The following is an 11059-nucleotide window of genomic DNA, read 5'->3' as shown; positions in this document are numbered from 1 at the left end:
AAACATGATACAGAAAGAGTTAAAAAAGATATTTATAAGAATGACACAGATAGAGTAGTACACTTTTGTCATGCTTTTAGATATTTAACTTCAGTCTCTTTCGATAAATTCCTTTTGTCTCAGAAAAGAAAAATAAGTTAAAGAAATGGAACAAGTTTAAATTTCAAAGAACTTTATTTTTTATTTTCTTCTAACAGGCTAAAGGAGGTGATTGCAAGTGTGATCGATAATAGGCACAGTGATTTCTTGAAAGGAAGAGATTTTGTTACTGGATAAGACAGCTAGTTATTCTGTTTTTTTGTTGCTAGTTGAACAACTACCAACAGAAAAAACAGAATAACTAGTTAAGGTGTTCTTGTCCTGTGACACGTTTACTGCATCCTTTAATCTTCAAAGTAGATTATTAGAAAGGGTATGGCTGACTGAGTTTAATTTTTTAGTAAACATGCTTGGAGATTGAAGTTTCCATAGAAATGGACCATGTGGATAGGGTGATATTTGGTGTGAAAAGTTAAACAATAGTGAAAAGTTTGAGTAGGATGATGAGAGAAGTAATAGAGAAGAGTATTTTCACTAGCTTTCGTAGTGAGTTGAAGTAGACTCAAATAAACCTTATAAAATATGTGGATGATACAATGTTTTTGAGGGAAGAACCTTTAATGTGATTAGAGTATGCTGATGAGCTTTAATTACCAGTTTTCATTTCTTTTCTGATCTTCTTTCGAGTTATGAGTTTCACAACATTGCTCGTGTAGGTTTAAAGGTAAAATTTCTCTAAAATCTCATTTGGTTCCCTGGAGTGGGGAAGTAGTGTAGTTGAAAGGTATGCAAACCAGTTAAACTGCAAACTTTTAAAACTGCCTTTCATTCACCTTGGCCAACCTATTTGTGTGCTATGGAAATATGTGCTTACTAATTTGTCTAAACGGTTAGCCTCAAGGAAACAGAAGCTCTTGCCATTTGCAGCTAGACTCTCACTTGTGAATTTGGTGTTGCCATTCGCATTACTTTTCCATCTTCAAACTATTGAGAGATGTAGTAAATAAAGCTTAAACACATTAACAAAGTTGATTTTTTGAGACGTGAATGATCATTATCAGTAAGTTCCCCAAAATACAACAGTAACTTCTCGAAAAATGGTGTGAGGGAGAAATCACTAAAATACATATTAAAAAATGTACTTTAAGTCTAACTCAATCTTGTAAAACTGTTTTATAAGACGAGGTTTGCACCCATTTATATACTAAAAAATGTCTTTTCATGCAAAACCAAGTGTTAAAAAACTTTTTCTTTTCCAATGGTTTGAATGGTAGAAAAGAACATTGAGTAAATAATGTGTTTTTTCTTGAGGCTGATGATGAATGCTACAATATGAGGCATTATTGTTTCCTATTTTTCAATTCAAAGGAGGAGAAGATGTAACATGTTCTTTTTTTTCCTTTAAGGTAAAAAGTTTCTATTGTCCTACCTAATTCAACCAACATCACTCATTTCTTCACATTACCAAAGCTATTTCTAGATGGTACTATTTTAATGTGAATTAATTATTTTATTTTTCGTTAGGTTAGTAATATATATAGTTTATTACTTAATCTACAACTATTTAATTTAATTAATCTACTTACATTTATGAATTCACTAGTTTTTTTTTTGCAAATTTTTATTTAGTTATTTTGAGTTGTGATTTAAATGTTGTAATGCATGAAATTAATACATTTTGAGAAAATGTTTTAATTAAAATTTAGCTTTCGAATATTTTTTCATTAACTATAATTTTAGCGTAAGTAATTAAAATTATGTAGTTATTTCTTCGGATTTTCATTAACTTAAAAAAATGAAAAGCATGAACCAGAATGGTCCAAGCCCATGACCCATAACTTACGTTAGGGATAAGAAGAAATGAGTCCATTTTTTTGGTCAAATTTGCTATTCATGATAAGATTCTAAATTTATATTTTAACATTTATAAACCTTGAAATTTTTTTTATATTAATTGTGTTATCTTTTGGTCTAATAATAAACGTTCTATCTAATAACAATTAATATATACTGTATGTGATTATAAAATTATTTTATTTGTTAAAATTAAGATAGTAGTATATTTTTGTTTTTTAGTAGGACATTTACTTTCATTATTTTTGTTAGGAGATAGAGTCATTTGATTATATGATATATCTTTTTTGTGTTGAACATTTTTGGGAAAATTTTGATATACCCCAAGTATTTTATTATTTTATGAGATGATATGATATATTTTTATTTTTAAAAAAAAATATTTGTTTTAAATTATTAATAATTCTTGTCTCTATTTACACTTATTTAATTCATAAACTATTTGATATTGTAAGATTTAATTCAAATGGAAATGGGAGAAGTGATATAATTGTAAAATAGATATAACTTCATACTAATATACTACAATAAAATCATGAAATAGAAACAAATTTTTAGAGACCAAAATAATTAGTTGCTATAGTAACTAAATTAGAGACTATTTTAAAAACTAAAAAAAATTGATTTATAAATTAGTTTCTATTATTGTTAAATATTTTCTAAATTTGGTCTCTAAAATTTGGTTGCTAATTAAATACTAATTTAGAAACTATTTAACAATAATAGAAACTGATTTAGAAACCAATTTTGTTTTTAGTTTCTAAAATAGTTTCTAATTTAGTTGGCCTCTAAAAATTAGTTTCTATTACATGATTTTCTTGTAGTGATATATTATTTATAATTTCTTTCTCCTTTTCTTCATTTTTCATGCAAAACCAAGTGTTAAACAACTTTTTCTTTTCCAATATGCTCTTTTTCTTTCTTTTAAACCAAACTAAGCACCAACTTTCATTACAGTTTCTTCATTTTTCTTCTTCCTCTAAAACCAAATTCAACCTCAGATTCAACATAATTAAAACACATAGTCATGGATTTATTATCATAATACTGCACATTTGGCAGATTATGAAATTTTCTAGTCTCAATCCAACATTTTTCTTCAGCCATCTCACAAAAAATATACAAATATTTGACTTCAAAGTTAATGGAAGAACAACAAACTTTGAGTTGTTGAAGGCTTATACCAAAGAATACACACAATAATTCAATCTGCAACTGTACGATTTGATATTTATTAGTCATTAGTCAAGTGGCTCCTATTATTAATCAATTGTATTAGTTAAGATGGAAAAACAGAATTTTATAAAAAAAAACAAATTTTAATGGTTAAAAATGTCTTAAACAGATTAATTTGACTAATTCTCTCATTAAGTTGGCTTATCTTAATGTCACTTCTGAAAGTCGTATTAGTACATTAAATTTGTATTAATGATTACTGTTAAGAAAATAATAATTCATCATTCTGCACTATTAAATTGATGATGAACGAGTACTAAAATTGAATAGTATAGGCATAACATCTATTTTCACGTTTTTCACGAATGATGTAATATGAAAAGAAAAACTAATTAGGAGAGAGTTGAATGAATTTTTTTGAACAGAATGTTTTCCATATGCAAAACTAACATGTTTCTATTTTCTCACCTTTTTTAAAAATTGTTGAAACAAATTTATTTGTGGTACTGTTAAAATTTAATTACAGAAGAAACCATACTTTTAAACTCACTATTGGTTAGGAATAAGAGAACTATTGAAACTCTTTTCCGTCGGTCCGCTTGCACCTCACTCATTTCTCACGAACGAACTTCTAAAATTCTCGTTTCTTTTTCTTCTTGTCTCCGTGAACTACCGGCTCAGATGGTACCTACAAAAGACACTCTAACGTTCAAGTCAAACTCCAGCCCTCAGTGTTTAGTACTAGATGATTACGTACCTGATCCTTTGGGATCTTTGTTTATTTATATAATTATTATGGACCCTTCATTATTAAGTCTGGTTAAGGATTTAATATGTAATTAAGAATGCAGTATTTAATGATTAGTTCATAAGTTTTCTGTTTGGGTGTGATGGTCTTGGTCGACTTAGACCGGACGCTGGACTTCGATTCGGTCGTACGGACTGACTGCTACACTCACTATAGAGGGTTAGGAGTTTATGTTTTGTACATAAATTCATATTACAGAAACAGTCATGTTTAATCTTCAGAGGTGCATTAGTTACTGCAGATTAGACATAGTTCACCTAAAGTCTGTGTTTGAGATTGACTTGTGTTTACTGAAAGGAGAAAAAGTGGTGCATGGGGTTAATTAGCTTGCACTAGCTTCTAAGAAAGTAGCAGCATAACTCCAAAAAAAGTCATGGGAAAATGCTAGGAAAGTTGGGTTTGCATTAGCCACCACAAGTGTCCAACGTATACCAAAGTAGACAATTCAACCACGTAAACTGTTCTTTGTTCTTGGAATATAATGATTGGTCTTACTAACTAATAAACAAAACAAGCATCTCATGATTCATGATTCTCACACCAAAGTTTACTTCTCCTACTACTCTTTGCTTTCCACTATAAATACCACACACCTACCTTCTCAATATGCATAAACACACACACTCACACTGCAAACAGTAAGATATACTCAAAGGGACAAGAGAAAGAAGTAAGAGATGGCAAACTTCCCAGTGATCAACTTTGAGAATATCAATGGTGAGAAGAGAAAGGCTACCCTAGAGAAGATTGAAGATGCTTGTGAAAACTGGGGATTTTTTGAGGTACCCCACAAAAATATATCTCTACATTTGCAGCCTGAAGTTTTCTTCATGTTCATTTTAACCAAACTAATGATGTTGCTTTTCTGATTGTAGTTGGTAAATCATGGAATACCCCTTGAGCTTTTGGATAGTGTGGAAAAGTTAACAAAAGAGCATTATAGGAAAAGCATGGAGCAAAGGTTCAAGGAGGCAGTGGCAAGCAAGGGGTTGGAGGGTATCAAAGGTGAAATGAAGGACATGGACTGGGAGAGCACCTTCTTCTTGCGCCATCTTCCAGATTCCAACATCTCTGAAATTCCTGATCTCAGTGAAGATTACAGGTAAGGAAAATTCAAAACTAAGATATATGCATGCATGAAGCCAGGACACTCTTCTTAGTAACGTGTCCGTGTCAGATACTCGTAAGACACCGACACTCATATGACACTCGTATCAGTGTTTGTTTCAGTGTTTGTGCTGCATAAGAATATTTTAACTAACATAAGTAACAAAACCATGCTGCTTGTAAATGTGTGATTTGGCTGACGAAATTGATAATGTGATAACTCATGCTGTCTACATAAAACACAAAGACATGGTTTTAACTAGATGAGGTATGATACAGGAAGGCAATGAAGGAATTTGCACAAAAATTAGAGAAACTTGCAGAGGAGTTGCTAGACCTTTTGTGTGAAAATCTTGGATTAGAGAAGGGGTACCTGAAGAAAGCCTTCCATGGATCAAAGGGTCCAAATTTTGGCACAAAGGTAGCAAACTACCCTCCATGTCCAAAGCCAGAGCTGGTGAAGGGTCTTCGTGCTCACACAGATGCAGGTGGGATTATCCTTCTCTTGCAAGATGACAAGGTCAGTGGCCTGCAGCTTCTCAAAGATGGTCAGTGGGTGGATGTGCCTCCAATGCGCCACTCCATTGTTGTTAACCTTGGTGACCAACTTGAGGTACATTCTTTCACTACTGTAATATGTTACGAGACTCGGACACTCCTCTTAAATAGTATGTCCGTGTCAAATACACGTATCTAAAAACATTTTTGGTGTAACAGGTAATCACCAATGGAAAATACAAAAGTGTGGAGCACCGTGTGATTGCTAAAAGTGATGGGACTAGAATGTCCATAGCCTCATTCTACAACCCTGCAGGTGATGCTGTTATCTATCCTGCACCACCATTGTTGGAGACAAAAACAGAAGTGATAGACAAAGTGTACCCAAAATTTGTGTTTGAGGATTACATGAGGCTCTACACTACACTGAAGTTCCAACCAAAGGAGCCAAGATTTGAAGCTATGAAAAGTGTGAACACATATTAGTTTTGTTCCAACTCAAACAGCTTAATTGGAGCTGTGATATACTATACTGCTAGAAGAAATTTTATTGATTTGAAAAAATTGGGGAAATAACCTGCTATTAAGCAGGAAATATTGGTTGTTTAATTATTCAATTCAATTTCAAATAATATGCAACATTTTCTACACGTTCTATCTTAACCTTGCTGGGTCCACTTCACTAAATTTGTAAATATTGATTATGACATGAGCACTCAAAGAAATGATTAAATAACTCATTTCGAATGTAATACAGGAATTCCCAGAAGTTCATAATAGTATCTATGTTCCTTTAAAATTTAAAGCTAAGTACAGTAAACATTAACTCAATATATGATAGTTCACCACCAGCACATCAAAAATAGAAATGGTAACTACTAGAACTGCATTTTTTATATTGGTCCACCAACTTAATAATGCTCAAGATCAGATTACAACAGTATTTAATTCATCACAAAAATTATTGAAACAGTATTTTGAGACATGTTTCAACCAAAAGAATTAGTGGTAACAAAACTTGCCAACTTTCATCTAAATATTTATCAGACTATGTTCTCTGGTGTTATTGATTCATAGACTCTGTTGTAGCCTTGCTTCTCTGAATATGAAACTGTATTTGTACAGAGAAAGTGGTTCTAAATAATATCCGATATTAGATGTAACAATTGTAGAGGTGTCGCTCCATTGTTCCACAATACTTTACTCCTTCCTTCCGACTTTAAGACTCTATCTCCTTAATTTCTCAGTGCTCAGTTAGTTGGGGTTGAAAAAACTCCGATCAAGTAAGTATTATGTGTTAAAAGAGTGTAAAGTAAAACTGATAAAAGTATACCTTACTCATTTGTAGAGAGTTTATTTATAATATTTAGTCATAAACCCTCTATTATGATGGACCAAATCTATCAAATATCGTGTTAACTTATTTCTAAAAAGGTTCCTTAATTTCTTTGGAGGTTACCTGGATTTGGTGGATGTATTCTTGATTCTTAGAGAGTTTCTGCAATTATCTTAACTGTTATTTATTATAACTTTTTAAAATGTATTCTAACTTGGTCGGTCAGTCACCAAGATCGAGTGAGATGTCTTATCCATGATGGTGGTTTACCAAGAACACATGCAGAACAGAATTGAATATCATTTGAGCAGTGAATGTTACATTGCAGAAATATTTGTTTAAGCGTACCAACATTACAGTGGCCAAAACGTTCATGCCACAAATTACTTTGAGTTTATTCTTGACAAATTAAGTATTGTTTACAAAGCAAGAACAAGGTTGTGATTAATGCATCAGAAAAATTTCAGAGAGAAAGTGTGTGTAATGCATGTGATTGTATTCATAAAAAAGTCATATTACAGAGTAGAGAGAACCCAAACAATATGGGCTATGTAGTTGGGCCCGTAATAGCCAAGCTATTCTAAACTTGCCAAGTTCTTCCTACACCCAATTTTTTGAACCAGCACCTACATGGTTTCAAATTTCCGAAAAGGTCCTTAATTCTGAAAATTAAAATCCAGCATTAAAAATAATACATTTTGAAAATATATTGTGTTCCAGAATTAATTTTCTTAGTACAATTTTTTAAATTAAAAAATTATCCATAATGTATTTTTTTCCAGAAAATATACAATTTCACATTCATGAAATTAGTTCTCTTTATATAGAAATAAATTTATGTTCTGAAAATTATTTTTCTAATGTAGTAAAATACAGTTATATTACATTGAATTTATTCACAAGTTATTGGTCAGAATGCTATTATTAGATTTAATTTCTCTAAATAAGGATTCTTTTAAATAAAAACCTATTAGATTTAATTTCTCTAAATAAGGATTCTTTTAAATAAAAACCTATTATATTTAATTTCTCTAAATAAGGTTTTGAGTCTTAACCTTTTAAATGAATAAAAAACATAATTAAAATGAAATATCTTGCTAAAAGTTTTTGTTTTTTTCGTTTTTATCTTTTTAAAGTTGAAAATCACTTTATCTATATAACTTGGTTTTTCATTTAATTTTGACACATGACGCAATCAAAGAAAATTTTAAAATATGCAAAAATATATATGTTATTAATATGTCTAAAAAAGAGTTAGAAACTTCAAACAATTTCAATTTTTTGGATTGATAAAAATATAAAAAAAAGAATTAAAACAAAAAATATATATTTATTTCATAAATTCCAAAAACAAAATAACTATTTTTATTTAGAATCAATTTAACCTTGAAAATTTTCAACAACAAAATGTTCTTAAACTTTAACAATAGAATGCAATTACCACATACACAGGAACTAAATCAAAGTACTGAATAGACAACTTTCGTATTTTATTTTTTATCCATTTTTAATTTTTAATTTTTTTAAATGGTATAGTTTCATTTGATATTTTGTAAAATAAAAAAAAATTGCTCCAGTATTACATGTAGGATATTTATTGAAATTTAATATAACTGAAGTCATACATATAAAATACAACTCCAATTTAATATACAAATTAAAATAAAAACTGAAATTGTATAATATAAATACAATAATCCAATTTCAAAATAATTTTTTACTCATTTAAAAAAATATAAAATGAAATTACACTATTTGTAGAAAAAAACCACCAAACAAAAAAAGTAAGTGTGATTAAAAATTCCTTATACCACGCTGACATATTATAGAATTGGAGTTCATGAGGTACACTCGTGTTTAATTTAACTAAATAATTTTAAAACCAACATTGTGAATAACGTGTTAGGTACTACATTTCTTAATTAATTAACATCACACCAAAAAAATGTATTTCTAAATTACAATCTATACAAATTTTACATTTTGTTGCGAATACGTAAATGTTACGATTGTGTTTATTTATTAGATACTCAAATATCCTTAATTTAATTCTTTTTAGGTACATGAAATATTGGGAATTAACAAAATAAAGCATGTGGGATTTAACTAATGCAGCATGTTTTATCTTAACAATTAGAAAGGATTATTATAGTTTATGGTGGTGAGTTCTAATCATTAATATGTTTAAATTTAATTATAAAAAAACTTATTTTTTAAAAAATATAAAAAAATAATAATCAAATACCTTTAAATGTGAGTTAAAACATAAAAGAATAAAGTGAGTTAAAACTTAAAAGAATATATTAGTTTCCGACTGTAGATAAGAATAATATTTTATAATATATAAGTAAATGTAAACCTCACTTTTTAAATCGATTTTGTTAGCTTAAGTTAAATTTAAAAATTTACTTTTTTAGATAAAATCAGAGTATATCCTAATTTCACTTTTTATTAAAGTTTATTATAATAAGATTTTGTTGAACTTAAAAGTGACGTGTTAGAGATTTAAATCATCGACTAATGCTGGTATTCTTTTACATTGGTTATAGAATAACTTACATAGATTTTTTACTCTATAATCATAAATCTTATTTCTCAACTAGATTTAATTAACGATAATTGTAATAAGTGTTCTGTAATTACAAAATGTCACCCTCATCTTCATTGAATTTCAATGTGGAAAACTTGCTGAAAAAGAAAAAACAAATTAAGTTTAGTCATTCGTATTTTTTTTCTTAATTAATGCAGAAAAAATAGAACATGCATCGCACGCACGTATGGTACATATTAATCCTACAATTTGGTACCTAACATTGACTTCTAAGCATCAAAATTTGAAGGTCAAGGATTTGTTGAGTAAATTCTAAATGTTTTTAAATTTTATATTCATGAATGCGTGTTTGTGTGAGTGAGAGAAACAGAGAAACAGAAACAGAAAAATGAAGTTTATTTTATCAGATTTATATATGATCATGTCTCAACTTGCTGGGGTTGTTGCATTTTCCACGTCATTAAATCCATTAATAATTATTACTTTTAGAACTACCTCTCTCTATAATCAAATATTTTTATTATTTTACTCAAGAAGTGATCAAACATAGAATACAAAGACTCCATTACCATCACTAATCATGCACCCCACCAAAAACCAGAACAAGAAAAAATACTCAAATTGTTAAAATGTCTTGCTCTATGCTACCAAACACCTTATTTTCATATATTTTTCTTACTATAATTGTCTTCATTCAATTCAGCTTCGTGCCGACAATTTTGTTCCTCTTTCAGCTTATTTCTTCTTCTCAATTTTATTTTTGTTACATTGAAGGAGAATGTGTGACATTAGTTGATACCAAGCAAATGTTATTGCCACACGATTTTTATATATTTGCATGCTGCAACTTAGATCACAAAGTAAAACATAACAAAGTTCTCCTAAAGTTATAGTGGCTCAGACACTCCTCTTACATAACATGTCCGTGTTGGACACACGTATCGAACGTCGACACTTGTATAACACTCGTAGGACACATATTTAGTGAAGTGCCCAATCCGAAAAATATTTGTTAAATTTTTAACAATTTTAACACGATTCTAACACAGTTTTAAAAAGGATAAATGCATTAATTTTTTAAAAACTCAAATTTATTGTATAAATATTTATTATAATTATAAAAATAAGGAACAAATCATTTTGAACCAACTATTAAAAAATATATTTTTATGCTAAAAAAAACTGTGACATACTTGTGCACATAAATCTTTATTGTCAATTTATATAATTCATAATTATATAATATATAGATTCGTGTCTCCATGTCCTACATTGTAGAAATTATACATATGTCTGCGTGTCCGTGTCAGTGACTGTGCTACATAGATATAACTAACAAAGTAAAAAGAGAAATCCAAGCATGAACCTCTAAGAAATTGGCCTATTTTACACTTTAATGCAGTGACTTTTACATACTAATAAACCATGTTATAGTTCAAACTGGTTGCTAATTTGTCCTTTGTTTTTTGTTCATCAAGTTAACTAAGGTGCTATTTTTTGTTTATTTGTCACTTGAGCCATATTTGTGTGAGCATGTAAGGTAATAGCCCAATAATGCAGAGGTGATTTGAGAAAGGTAATAATTGATATCAGCATTTTAAGCAAGCTTTAGTTGGTTAATACTTTTCAAAGATGGGTTCCACTTCTTGCTCTGTAACTTCATATGTGAAAAAATATGATCTAACCAAAT

General features: G+C 29.4%; 1 protein-coding gene across 1 annotated transcript; it reads left to right on the top strand.

The window, feature by feature from the left end:
- The first annotated feature begins 4476 nt into the window (after nt 1-4476).
- On the top strand, nt 4477-6132 carry LOC137813006 (1-aminocyclopropane-1-carboxylate oxidase). Its single transcript, XM_068615283.2, is given in 5 exon segments — nt 4477-4659; nt 4753-4979; nt 5264-5597; nt 5702-5955; nt 5957-6132. Coding segments are annotated over 5 exon segments (957 nt in total). The 5' UTR covers nt 4477-4554; the 3' UTR covers nt 5994-6132.
- Nucleotides 6133-11059: the final 4927 nt, after the last annotated feature.

Source organism: Phaseolus vulgaris, chromosome 2 (genome assembly GCF_051622355.1).
Source record: "Phaseolus vulgaris cultivar YP4 chromosome 2, ASM5162235v1, whole genome shotgun sequence".
NCBI classification, from domain to species: domain Eukaryota; kingdom Viridiplantae; phylum Streptophyta; class Magnoliopsida; order Fabales; family Fabaceae; genus Phaseolus; species Phaseolus vulgaris.
This window is presented reverse-complemented; position numbering and strand designations above follow the sequence as displayed.